Source organism: Rhinolophus sinicus, linkage group LG03, assembly GCF_036562045.2.
Source record: "Rhinolophus sinicus isolate RSC01 linkage group LG03, ASM3656204v1, whole genome shotgun sequence".
Classification (NCBI taxonomy): domain Eukaryota; kingdom Metazoa; phylum Chordata; class Mammalia; order Chiroptera; family Rhinolophidae; genus Rhinolophus; species Rhinolophus sinicus.
This window is the reverse complement of record NC_133753.1, coordinates 166,251,114-166,265,283: the sequence shown is the minus strand read 5'-3', so window position 1 is coordinate 166,265,283 and position 14,170 is coordinate 166,251,114. Positions and strand designations below refer to the sequence as shown.

The following is a 14,170-nucleotide window of genomic DNA, read 5'->3' as shown; positions in this document are numbered from 1 at the left end:
AACCTCTTGGGCTTTCAAAGAGAGGAAACAACAAGCCTGTCAATCACATCATGAGAACACACCAAGTGACATACTATAAAAAGCAGATTTCTGGGCTTCTGTGGGGCCTCACAGAAGCCTAGAAATCTGCAGGTAGGTACACAGCTTGTTTAAGCATCTCCCTCATTTTTACACTTGGCAAAGTATACCATTCTACACTTGCTTTTGTACTTTTTTCTCTTTTTAAAGATAAAGCTACTAATGTAACAGTTTTCAAAATTGACATATTAAAAAATTAAAGCAGAATGACATATCTACAACATTGTAAAGAACAAGCTTTAGTATCAAATTTTACACGTGAAAATCACCCAAAGATTTGATTTTCCTGGTTTCCTTACAACAAATAGGAAAGTACATTCTATCAGCTAATGATTTCTGATGAGAACTCTGTACATATAGATAAAAATAAAATTAATTAATTTCATACAATTTAATAAAAATTGTAAGGGTTGTGTACAATCATCATTGATTTTTGCTTTTAATTTCTTTTGTATTTGCAATGTATCCTTTAAGCATCCTCAAAAATATATAAATATATTGTGCGTCAACTGGATTGGTCTTTTGTTTCATTTTTTGTGTGTACTTAACAAGCACTGACGTGACAATATACCAGACACAGTTATAAGTGCCATTTATCCTCGTCTCATTCCTGCTCAGAGGATGGGGAGCGGTGAGGAGCCACAGTTAATATTGGCTGAGCACTCTGTGCTCAATCTTCACTTAATCCTCACTATTTGCTTTGAGGTAAATTCTAGGATTATCCCCATTTTACAGATAAGGAAACAGATTTCAGTTTTTGCCCAATATTACTCAGCTGGTCAACACTAAGAAGGATTTAAATCTAGATTCTGACCTCAAAGTCTTATTGTTTGTCATTTCCAAACCCCAAGTGCCAAATTAAATACCCATCAAGTGGAATGTGTGTCTATCCCATGACCCAGCAATTCCACTTTTACATGAATATACTTGAGAAATGCTTGCATAGATACGCAAGGAAACGTGTACACAGATAGTCATCAACTTTGTTTATAATCTCAAAAATCTAGAAACAATCAGAAACTTTATCAATGAGAGGATAAATAAGTAAAATGACACAGTCCTTTGTTGGCACATAATATATCAGTGACAATGAATAAGCTAGATTTATAGATGGCATATAACCTTGAAAAATTTAATGATAAAAGCACAACAAAGTATATGACTACTTACGTCAATTTTTATCACACATAACATTACTATATATTATTTAGAGATACATGCATATGTATCAAAAGTATAAAAATGTACCTTGGGAAAGTTACACACCAACTTCAAGATACACTCACTTTTGAAGAAGTGAGGAAAAGGGGCTTTAAATGCATCTTTAAAAGAAAGACCTGAAACAAATATGGTAAAAACATTAACAGTTGCTAAATCTGGGTAATGGGTAGATGTGTTTCTCTGTCACGTTATTTTCTGTACTTATTTGAATGTTTGAAGTTTCTCATAATGAAAGTATGATGCCTTAGATGCATATCCACCTACAATCAAATAAATCCTCATGAAATCAGAATTGGAGTTCCACTAAGTCCCCTTCCCTCATTTGATTCAATAAACTGTTTAAAACTCATGGTAACAACCTAAAGATTAAATCATTAAAACTCGTTTTCTTAAAATGGTTATAATATCTTACTGCAAGTATCTTAGAAGTACCATCTTTAAAATAATTACATTTATTTACAGTACATATTTCATTATGTTGTAAAGGAAAATTAATTAAATTGGTGTTTCTAACCTTTTAATATTCAAAGTTTTATAATAACATAGCCTGGCTGAAGGCTGAGAGTGAGTTGTAAATTAGAGAGAAAGAGGGTACATGAGGAGAAAAGGAAATATTTTTCACTATATACTTTTTGTACTTAAAAATATACCATGTGACTTTATTAATCACTCAGATTATTAATTAAAGACTAAACGATTTTTAAAGATTATGTAATACTCCACAGAGATCCAAATTTCTATAAGATGTTAGTCATATATCTTAATTGACACAGATCAAGTAATCTCAACTACAGTTTATCACAAACCTGTACACATTTGTGAATAAACTGCATTGGAGAAGAGTTGTTATTCTAAAAATAATTTCAGTGAAAGTAAACCTAGGAATTACAGCCATATCTCTAGCTTTAACACCTTAGAAATATGACATTTTTAATAACATACATTTTTCAGTTCAGCTTTATTATGGCTAAAGAACCATAGGGCAAAATTTTGACTAAGTAGAATCCAAATAAGAACAATTGCTAAAGAAATTACAATTTTTGTATTCTATTTTTAAGAGATAAAAGTATAAAAGCGTACATTTGTATTTAGTCTTTTTACCAAAAAGCAATGGCTAGTGCCTCATATGGTATTAGTACAGATTAAACAAAATATTCTATACTTTCCGTATCTACACTGTTAGGACTAATGTTCTAAATAATTAAAGAAAGAGGCACCACATATTCAGAATCATTAAACAGGCTATATTTCCCTAGAGCAGAAAACTATGCTGATAGAGTTTAAAAGACTTAATATGAAATGTAAAAAAAGAAGAGTTTCTGGTAAAGTGCAAAAGAGATAGCTGTATTAATAAAAATGTGCTATTAACTACGTATAACAGCCTCAAACAATATGGTGATCTGTTTTACCTCAAAGTCTGTTTTCCCTTTTTAACCTAAAAATGAGCTTAACTCATTTATTAATATAAAAGTCACTAAAAGCCATCATTGATTAAGGAAAAACAGGAAGATGTCTAAACTTGAGCTTTAATTAAAGAAAAAGATCAAAGTCAATATAAAAATATGCGAAAAATTTTTTTAAATTGCTGAAAACATGCATTTTTATACTCATGAATCTCTACCCACACATTTAAATAATTCAAATATTTAGACTTAATTTTGCAGTAAGTTTGACAAGTACCATTTTGAATGAAATTATTCTAGAACTAAATAAATGTACATCTTTATATATAATAAGAAAATTATTCTTAAGAATTTATGTTTTTATGTTTTGGAAAATTAGGGCATTTGGGCACAATGATTTGATTTTGCATAATAATAATAATAACAACAACAACAGTAATGAAGATACTACTTAGTGCATATAAATTATACTGCCTTTATCTCCAGACCTTTTTTGCCTTATATTTTAGGATCCTTCTAACGATTATTCAATCTTCTCTTCAATGCAGCATCTTTCTTTTCTAAGCACTGTTAACAACTGTCATTCTTCAACCGGCTGTTCTCTAAGGCTTCCCCTGCCAAAACTCTTATTTTCATTTCATTATTTCTTTGTTCTTGTTGTCTAAACTATACACAAGTTACCCAGATTTTCCACTCTGGCCCATTTCAATAAAGACTTGTTTTGGCTTGACAAACTCTTAGTCATAACCACAGTTTAAAAGTAAATAATTTATTACAAATTCTACGTGTTAAACTTATATTGTTCTATGCAACCTCCAAATTATTTCACAGTTCATACGTAGAACCTCCTTCCCATAAGGCTTAGTTGGTCTCACATATTATCACTTTTGAAAACAATTCCAGTTATTTTATGGAGGTACTTACTGTCTGAAAGAGCATTTTAGTCCAAAAGCTACCTAAACAAGCATTGTTTCAAACCCCATAATCTTATTTCAGGTGTGAAATGAACTAAACTCTATGTGCACTGTGCTTCACACAACTGAATTCAGACATTTGAATATGTTAAATTATAAGCCTAAATCAAATAAAGTGAAACCCCACTTCTCCTTTACAACTGAGCAGTAGGAAACTTTTTTCGCATCAAAGATTTATATGTGTACAAATTTAGATTTCAGAATTTCTGATAAAGAAGGTAATTCCTACTTCACTGTTGGGTATTGCGATAGCAAAGATCCCAGTAAGCCCAGTTAGCAAACTGTATGGCACCTGCAAGATGAGATGCTATTTTTGTTCAAAAGACTCTGGTGGAACACCTTCCTCTCTCTATTGAAAGACTGTCATCATACCTTCATTCAAAACCACTATATACCCCTTTTCTCAAGATATAAATCTCAAAGTGGTTATCTGAATATTTAAACAATAGTAGTTGTTTGTGGCTGAATATGGGATTCAACCTAAAGAGATATTACCAAAGAAAGAAAAAAAAAGTGAGATTCTAGATACCATTAAACAAAAGAGAGACGAGGTTCCATAGACAAATTACTCAGGTATGGATTAGTTCATTTCTACCAGAGCCCATGTCCACTGGAAGAGTGCCATTTCTAAGAGGCGTTCAGTCTATTGTATGTACCACTGCACATGTCTAGTTCATAGTTTCCATCAAAGGCACATGCAATTCATTGGTAAAGAAAAAAAAAATAAAGTGGCAAGGAGAAAACGCCTGCTTCTAAGTAGCAGAGTATTCTATTCATTTCAAAAGATGAAAGCAGATATCTTTTCTTACATGTTTTTGTTCTTGTAGGAAGGTCAACAAAATGTGATTTTTCTATTAGTGCTAATACAGCAGAGCTTTTCAAAGTCACTGCCAGAAATGGACTGGTTTTCTTACCTGCTTTTTCCATGCTTTAAGTTAAGGATGTCTACCTCATTATAAACCTTGCTGGTTCCCTAGACTTTCTGTAGTCTGGCTTTGCTGTGATTACTGGTCAAAACCTTTAATTACAGTATATAGTTTGTGCAGCTGCCTGGAAATTGGTCTCAGGGTCAGTGGCTCTTCCCGTTCCCCTCTTTCCATTCTTTTGAAGCAATATTGCTGAACTGAAGGCATTGTTCCAGCTTTCTGGTGTGCTCTGTCTGTTGCACACTATGAATAGCTTTGCAATCACTCTAGCAATTGGTTCTTCAACTGCCTTTAGGTTGTCAATTGTAATTCATTGGCTCCAGGCACCTTTTCTCTTTTCATTCTCTTGAAGTCTTTTCTTATTTAATTTGCAATAATATTAGGGAATGTCTTCTTCAGACATGTCACTAATGTCCTGATTGTGAGGCTGGGTGTACATTTGACTTTCGTACATTTGCCTGTTAAAACGTTTCAGTATTTCCTTTCTCTCTGACTTGTGGTAATGATCTTTGCAGTGTCTTGTTAGAAATATGGCTTAATCTTAAAGTCTTCTTTCTAAGGAATAATCTAAAGAATCCTCCTTAAAATACTCTCATGGGAGATAGTTTATGTAATTAGTTATAGTGATTTTTGTAACTTCAAAGATATAATTTTTTATTTTTTGTAATAAGAACTAAGCTTTCATATATCCTTCCTGTAATTATGTTCTATTCTCTTTTTTAGTATGTAAAAATTATAATTTTGAGCTCCATACAACTCAGAAATAGTTAACTAAGAAATAAAGGATTTTGGCTATTTAGATATCAATGCCTATATTTTTAGAGCCTTTTCAGAAGACCTCCACTTACTCCTCAGACATCTTTGTAGAAATTACATAAGAAAACATTCAAACTACTCAAAATGAGTTCTGATGCTTCTGCATTACAGGAAGTTTATTTTTCTTTAGGGAAGAGAATAAACAAACATATCCCTTGATCTACTAAGAAAAAACAAAAACGCTTCAGTGCATTATGTCTCAAATCCTTATTTCTGGATAAAATCCAGCAGATTAACCCCTCTCATTAGTTTCAGCCATCCCAGAGTAACCAAAGGTATTTTTAAGCAGACACTATGTAATAATAATAATGATAATAATTATCATAATGATAATAACTAACGCTTATTGTGCTTTTTATCTTCAAAGCACCTTGCTGACATTAACTATGTGTCCATCTTCAAATTAATTTAACTCAACAAATGTTTTATTAACTTTGTAAGCTATGGAATGTGCAGTGCACCAAGTGAGTTTTCTTTTGCAAAATGAATGAATGAATGGGACAAGGAAATGGTTCTGTAAGCTTTGCTTCAGAATCATTTGTTGCTTTTGTTAAATGAGGGTTAATGAAATACGAATTTTTACAAAACACAGAATTGAAATACAGATATAAAGGGTGAAGCTCACCATTACAAACACTCAAACATATATTGCTTCAAAAAGACCCCAAAAGAAGCAAAATAATAGTTTCATTTAAATATACGTAGAAAAAGTGTTAAATGTAAGAGTTTTAAAAATTCTTCTAAGTTTCACTAATGTAATAAAAGCTTATTAATTCAAAGCTAAATTTGTTTTTATTAGATTGAATTCACTGCTTTAAAACCACTTCATTTATGTTTCCATAGAGCTTTATCCTATACCAGTCTACCCGCATGAGAAATATAAACAGCAAAAGATAGTGTGTTATGCCAGCAATTGAAATAAGCTCTATATAGTTAAAATTTAGGCAATTTGTAAAAACATCAAAAACTATTACTTGGTCAAGATGTCCTGTCACTTTCTCTGAGGGACTTTGGGAAGATAGTAACCTGCTGTAAGCAAGATCCTCAAGTGGACAAACACAAAGAGTAAATAAAAATATAGGAAAATAATCATTTTTAAGTATGGTAATTAACAGATTAAAGCTTTTAAAAAACATTAACACAGAGTAGTGAGAGTTCATGGAAGATGTGGTTTATGAGCAATATTCTAAGCCCAGGTGTGAAATAGAGGAAAAAGAAAATATTTCTATTCAAGGATGGAAACAGATGAGTCAGATTGGGTAAAGAGAGACTAAGACAATTTAGACAGAGCTGATGGTGTTAAGCTATCAGGGAACATGTATGGTAAGACACAGAGGTTGTAAGTCATTCAAAGAACATATATTGAGCACAGAGATACAAACAAGCCAGAATTCCCGTCCTTCAAGGAGCATACAATCCTGAGGGATCGACAGAAAGATCAATAGGCAATTAAGTTTAATGTTGTTATTAGGATAAGCCTAGTATGCCTTGGCAAGTCAGAAGGAGAGCACCTGGCTCAGCCATGGGTGTTCAGAAAAAATTTGTGATGTGACACGTGATCTTCAGGTGGTTTTCCTAGGACAACAGGAATAATGCGTGATAGACGAACATGAGTCAGAAAAGGGAATTCAATGATCAAGCACATTAACGTGTAAGATCTGTGGTGTTTCATTTGACTCTAGAAGGAATTAGAAGAGCGTACTGGTTTTTAATATGGGTATCATGAAAAACACATAGGAAGTCTGTCCTATCTGATCTGTGTAAAGACAGAGGGAGAAAGAGGAAGGTCTGGGAACATAAACAACTTAGAAACTGAAAAGTATTGCAGAGGCAGAATTGGTAGAATTGCGTACTGAAATATCCGTTTATGGAAAGTAAAAAAGAGTAGGAATTGGAAGCAATTCCAAAATTTGCCAGCTTTACATAAAATAAAGATATGTATGTAACTGAATAAAGAAAGAAAGTGGAAAGAAATTGGGGTTTTATAAGAGAACAAAATGAATAATTTAGGGCACATATTGTTATATTTTCAAATGTATTACTTTGTTATCCCACCTACATAATGTTCTTGATAGAATGGAACTTTCTTATGTAATATATTTGTTAATGGGAAGTATATAGCTTTCAGTGGGCAGGGCACAGTCTCATAATATTGCCGGTGGGTGCAAGCACAAGTAAATAGGGTTCTCTTGAATGGTTTGATTAAAATGGCTAGATTCAGAATCAGTGAAATCAAATAGACAAATTAAATTTTTCAAAGAATGCATATAAAAGTCTATGAATGTACAATAAATAAAGTATGCTGGCTGTTTTAATATTCTCAGCTAAAAGTTATTTATAATAAATTAAAAAATGTATTTATAATAATGACACTTTGTAACTATTGAAATTATTGCTATTTTAGCTTCTCTTGCAAGTTAGTAAACATTTTCAGGAGATAACTGAGTCATTCAGTGGAAAATTGACTTCCAAACCCTCTCATTGTTTCCTCAAGATTAAACTGTAACAGAATGGAGTACATCTGTAAGGAATGGACAAAAAATAATTTGTATCGCATATCATTTTAGAATAAGTATACATCCCATAAGGGAATTTTCAAACTGCTCATACAATAGGTATGTACACTGTTCTATGTGAAATCAAATCAGTATTCTAAAATGCTGCCAAAAGTCAGGTCAAGATACTTGGAAGGCTCTTAAAGTTTAAGTATACAACAGTTTACAATGATTATTTTACAAACACACGCACGTTTCACTCCATATACAGAAAGAAATATTAAATTAAGCTAAGTAGTTAATGTGATTTAAACACTGCTTTGCATTTTCTAATAAAAGATTTATCATGTAAAATCAGATGATATTTGCTACTTCACAGGGCTACCAAAACAGAACTGCTCTGTCAAGCAATATAAATATAAAATAAAAATTTAATCTACAGGCTTATTATGTACAGACAAACACTGTCCAAAGATTTTCATCCTTCAAAGCACTCTCTGATTCTTTGTAGGAAGGGAAAAAAGTGCTCATTGTAGAAATATTTATCTATAAACAAGTAATTAGAATTAAGTATCATAGTAAAACAACATAAAACATATACTAGCACTCTCTTCCAGAAAGATATTTATAGACTAAAAAATGAGGACTAGATAAACTATTCATGATACACTGAATATTGAAAGTATTTTTCAAAAATATGAATATTCATAATCAAAACTAAAAATGTAATGTTTATATCATTACAGAAATACTTGCAAATACTTTTTTCATATTTATATTCCATTATTTTAAAATAGAACACCACATTCTATGTATATCACATAGCAAACTGAATTACAATTGCATGAAAATTGAGAAATGCCTGATCACAAATTTTAACTTTAACGTTGACATCCTAAATTAGAAGCTGGATTTTCCTGTGCTACAATTAATGAGCCATGGAATCAATAGAGTCTTTTGACCTTATAATTCCACTTCAAAGATCCATGTTCTACAGTTTTTACATTTCTTAATATTTGCTTTAATAAAAAAGCATTGGACAAGCAGTTAACACAGTATTTCTGAAAAAGTTAAATACTTTTGGGTTAAGGATATGGACAAATATAAAATCAGATTACACTGCTGAAAGGATGAACTATTCCTTTCATGTTGACAAAATGTGTGATTTTATAAGACATGGTAATATCCAATAAAATGAAAATCAGATTTTAAAAAGCTAGGAGGTAAAAGAATCACGATCGGCAACTGTGTAAAGGGAAAATAGGATTACATTTATTGGCTACTATATTAACTTAACTTCTCATAAAATCCTCCTCATCTATTATATAACTTCAGAACTGAAGTATGCTCTCCTATGGGAGTTGTAAAACAAATTATATACAATTACAATTCAATACAAATAAAAAAACAAACAACCTAATTACCCTTAAGATGAGTCTCATTTTAAAGCTTTATCATGTAAGTTAGACCAGAATTTTCCCTAATGAACCAAGTGGGTCACTTGACACAATTATAGATTTTTTACATTATGCTTTCTATAGAGAAAAATAGTTGATTATGAGTAAATTCTGGAAAACTGTGCTAACTACACCTCCCCAAAGTGAATACAACAAACATCTGTTGCAAGAACTGCTTGGCTTTCAGACAGTATGTAAAGGGTGTTCTTTTTCCCAGTGCTTTGCTATTTAAAAAAAAGACTGATTTGTTTAAAAAAAAAAAAAGTTTCTACTATCAATTCTCAAGATATAAAACCTTAAAATTCTGGTTAAGTTAAACACAGGTCATTACCAGGTATATTACAGAAAGGGAAACTATGCAATGTACAAGACTCCACTTGCATTTATAATATGGCAACAAAATAATTGGGCATGTTGCCCTCTGTCTGTGGGTTACAAAGTAATTTTAACCATTGTCTTTCTATCTTAACTCAGTTCTCTACACAAACATAGCAACGCTCATAGCATAGAGGACAGAACGAAATATGTATTACTTCCTGATGATTTTCATCCTCTGTTGGAATCCCAGTGGTAATTCAGCTTTCTCTTTGGATTTTACCAGGTTCTACCGGCTTCTAAATGCAACAATATTGTGGTATCCTCATTAAATGACTAATGAATTCTTAAAGTTTTATTCCAGTGGCAGGATAAATAATTGCAAACATTTTGCATAATGCATTCAGCACAAAAATGTAATAATTTCAATGTGGGGGAGGGATTCATCTTTTCCTAACTGCATCAAAGAATTGTTCAGTGCTTTTTCATAAACTGAATGCACTTTTCCCTGATTCTAAAAGAACACAATTTTGCCTAAAATTCAGAGGTATTTTGCAGAGCAAAACGTAACCTTTTTAGCGTTTGGGAATTCTACAAAATGCACACAAGTTAACAGGTATGAATGAATAAAAGGTGCTTATAAGCAACACAGCACAGGGCATGTAATACCTTTATGATAAGGACAGAAAGAGCAATAAACAGATGACCACTTCTAAACATATTCCAAGTAACGTATCTTTGCTCACTTTTCAATCATCTTCTTTCTCCTCTACCCATGCCTACTCCCACCATTTTGAGGTTATTGTTTATAAAAAGTTTAAGATTCAGTTTCACAATTCCATTTTTATGCTAACAGTAAGGTATTGCGTTAATTCCTAAAACATTCCAGGGAGTATTTCAATAAGGCATCCAAATACAATACTGAGAGAACTTTGTCATTCAAGGAATGGAAAAAATAGGAAGTTTCCATTTCTTTTTCTCCCAAATGTAAAGTATGGGTGCTTCATAATGTTTTGACAGACTTCAAGACCTATAACAGAATTTGTTTGTGTATTCGATTAAAGCATTCTAAAATGTTAACACACACTTGGTATAGTATGTGTTTATAGACTAATAGGGAAAATGCTTTACTTAAAGCAGTACTTAAAAGTAGTATTTACAAGTTCTATCACAAGCAAAAATTTTAGGAAAATTCATTTAAAATTGATATAAAAAGGAAAGTCAAAGTCATGTATGCTTCCAGTAATATACAAATTTAGAATAATTTTTAAATTATACCTTTGATTTACTCTGTATCTATAGTCTCTGTCTTACTAAAAGATGAATCACAAAAAGATATTTGTCCTTTTCCTGGGAGATATAGCCAGCCAACACATACAACGCATACTCCTAAGCAATTAATTAAAAGTTTCCTTTACCCAATGTCACAGTCTTTATTTCCTATGGATGACTATCAGGAGTCATATGTTAGGTTTAAAGAACGTTAGTTTTAATTTTATGGTATCTATGGAAAACAGATATACAGTTGAATTAATTTGAAAGAAAAAAAATCTTTGCAGCTATTGTTCATAATTTGAATAAAGTGATTTGAAGTTATAATGTCACTTGTATTATATCCATTTCATATTATATGCTTTATTATATATGTATTACATATTATATTCACACAAAATGCTATACTGTCTATGTGTATTCTATAATACATATATACATATTTCCCACAATGAACCCAGAATAACAATACATTTTCAGCAAAGCACCTTATCATGATAGACTAACTTAACACTCATAACTACCCATCATTATATACTATTATATCCATTCTACAGACAGAAAAACTGGTGCCAAGTTAAAAGATTTATCTAAAGTCTTAAGAAGAGATCAGGAAGGCACCGCAATTACAATACTGAAGATCTGCACATTCATGACTCTCTGAATAGATTTGTACTGCTTATTTTTTTCCATCGTAATCACTTAATATTATCTATAATGTATTTCACAAAATCTGAAAAAGGGAAAGGGTGCTAACTACTTAATGCTGAACGAGGCAACTAAAGATAGACACGATTTCTGTTTAATAAGAAACCCTTGCCTTCTTTATGATTTTTCCAAAACTTAAAAATTCTCTATCTATGGTCCCTCTTATACTTAGTACTTAAAACTTCAAAGTGAATTATCCAAATTAATCCCACTCACTTTTCATAAAAAAATTGCATCATTCCCATTTTACAGGTGAGAAGACAGGCACAGGAACAAAGCGATTTGCCCATGGGCCCGACCCCGGGAGGGAGGTCTGCAGTCAGAACATGTTGGTGTCCTTGGCTTCTCATGCATTTTCAAACTAAAGAGCAATGTCATTCCTATTAATCATCTTATTCCAAAGTCACTAAAGGAAGCACACAATTTTCTGAACGAAGGGGGAAAACGTATCCTGCAAGTTATGATGTAAAGGAATCCATCAAAAGTTTCGATTTCACTGTACTTAGATTAAAATTCACCGTTAAGTTTTGAAAACTATTCACATATCTTATGACTTCATTACCATGAATCAGAAGCTTTGCTGAGTGAGACACTAATTATTTGCCCAGAATTAGTCTCACGCTTTTATAGGAGAGATACAAGCAAAGAAATTAAAGGAGGAGGATAAAGAACGGGTCCATATTAAAATGTACTTGGTGGCACGGAACTTGCAAGATAAGACATCAATTGTCAGCCTGGCTGATTACAGAATAGGTCCCACTGCTTCTAGTCAACAGTGAGCGTTTCAGTGGGACAAGAACATAACATTTGAGGGCAAGTGATGCATGGCAATACGCATGGTGCGTTCCTTGAAAAGCTGGAGAAACAAAGAATGAACTAAATAAGCTGGCGGGGTGAAATAGATGTTAAATAACCAGGCCTTTAACCCTTTAAAATAGATGAGGAAAATATTCAGATTAGTCTTCTAACTTTTGCTAAACAGTTAAAAAAAACATCTGTGCTCTCCAAGTGGGGTTGGGCATGTAAACAATAATTCCTATCAGATTGATATAGGCTTTCTGCTTTCTAAGAAAATTAAGTTTCATGTTGAAAAACAGCATTACCAGCATATTCTTAATTACAGGCATCTTTTCAGATTCCAATGTGGCTAGCAAAAGTGCAACAAACCAAATAGACAAAGAGTAGTCACATTAATGAGACGTACCTCTTGTACTGATCGAGCAGCTGGCTTGTCTTGATGATTGGCCAATATTAAAAAGGGTAAAGTGCATAACTGTGGGTGCTGAAGAGCTGAGTGCAGTTCATTTCTAGCAGTTTCTAAATCATCTTCTGAAGAGGCACTGTCCAATACAAATATGACCCCTTGAGATCCTTGGTAGTAGCGGCTCCAGTATTTCCGGATATTATCAGCCCCTGTCAAAAACAAAACAAATTCTCTTTTTAAAAATAGCTTTCAGCAACTGAAAAATGTTCCCAGCAGTAACTCCTGTTGGAAACTCATGTTGCTTTTAAAAATTAAGTGCAGAGATCACCTTCGATGAGAATAAAGACGACATCAGTACCCATAGGTGGATGGGACCTTGAAGGAGAACACAGAAGTTTAAGAGTCATTCTTCATTCCTTTCTTATCCAAACATGTGGGAAAGAACGAAGATAAATACTGCTTAGACTTAAACTCAAAAGAATGTTTTCAGATTTTGCTTTATAGTCCTAAATAAACAACACTCTCTAGAAGTTAAGTTTAAACCTACCGAGCACTGTAACCTAGCTGTTCACCGGGGCGTCTCTCCGGACCATTGATATTCGCTTGGTGACATTTCCTGAAAGAACTACTTGCTGACCTTGTTTAATTTCATCGATGAAGTTAAAGCTATTAGCACACTGCCTGTGTGTGTCAAAGTGCTGAAATTTATGACAAACTAAAATCTTGGCCCTCGGTACATTTGCATAACCCCACTCAGCAATGAGCACACTCATGGTCTCGATATGTTGGGATTTTCATAGAAAAGACACTGAGATTCTCATCATCTAGGGCCACATACTATTCCTCTGTGTATTTACAATATCCAGTACAATGTTTAACTAAATTTTCAATACAGGAATAAAATGAAAGGAGGAGGAAATGAAGTTATACACTAAATAAGCTTTATGAATTTTGAGACTAGGAGGAACTCGAGAGACTGTCCAGTCCAACTTTTTGAGGAAACTGAGGCCAAGAGAGGTGAACTGATTAATCCCCATTCATTGATCTAAATCACAAACTTGAGAATGGCATTTGAGTTAGGAGACAACCTGCCCAGGGAGGGCATATGCATTTCCCACAACATCATGATGATGGCTTCCTTCACTTTGATTCATGACAAATTGTGGGAGGGGGTGGGACGGTGAGGGGGAGGGTGTTGGGGAATGGCAGGCTTTATTGGGTATATAAAAAAAATAGATAAAGGTATTTTACCAATTCAGTGCATATGATCAAGTCTTAACCAGTTAACAACTATATTTTAG

General features: G+C 32.8%; 1 protein-coding gene across 5 annotated transcripts in view; it reads right to left on the bottom strand.

Annotated features, from left to right (window-relative positions):
• Window positions 1-14,170, bottom strand: part of ARL15 (ARF like GTPase 15) — a 381,079-nt gene that overhangs the window by 173,053 nt on the left and 193,856 nt on the right. For 4 of the 5 annotated variants that reach the window (XM_074328945.1, XM_019756149.2, XM_019756151.2 and 1 more), the window contains one exon: window positions 12,870-13,078. In XM_074328945.1, the coding sequence (XP_074185046.1) occupies window positions 12,870-13,078 (209 nt within the window). Of the gene's footprint in view, window positions 1-1,326; window positions 1,416-12,869; window positions 13,079-14,170 lie in introns of all 5 variants that reach the window. The other variant, XM_074328946.1, reaches the window with a different exon arrangement.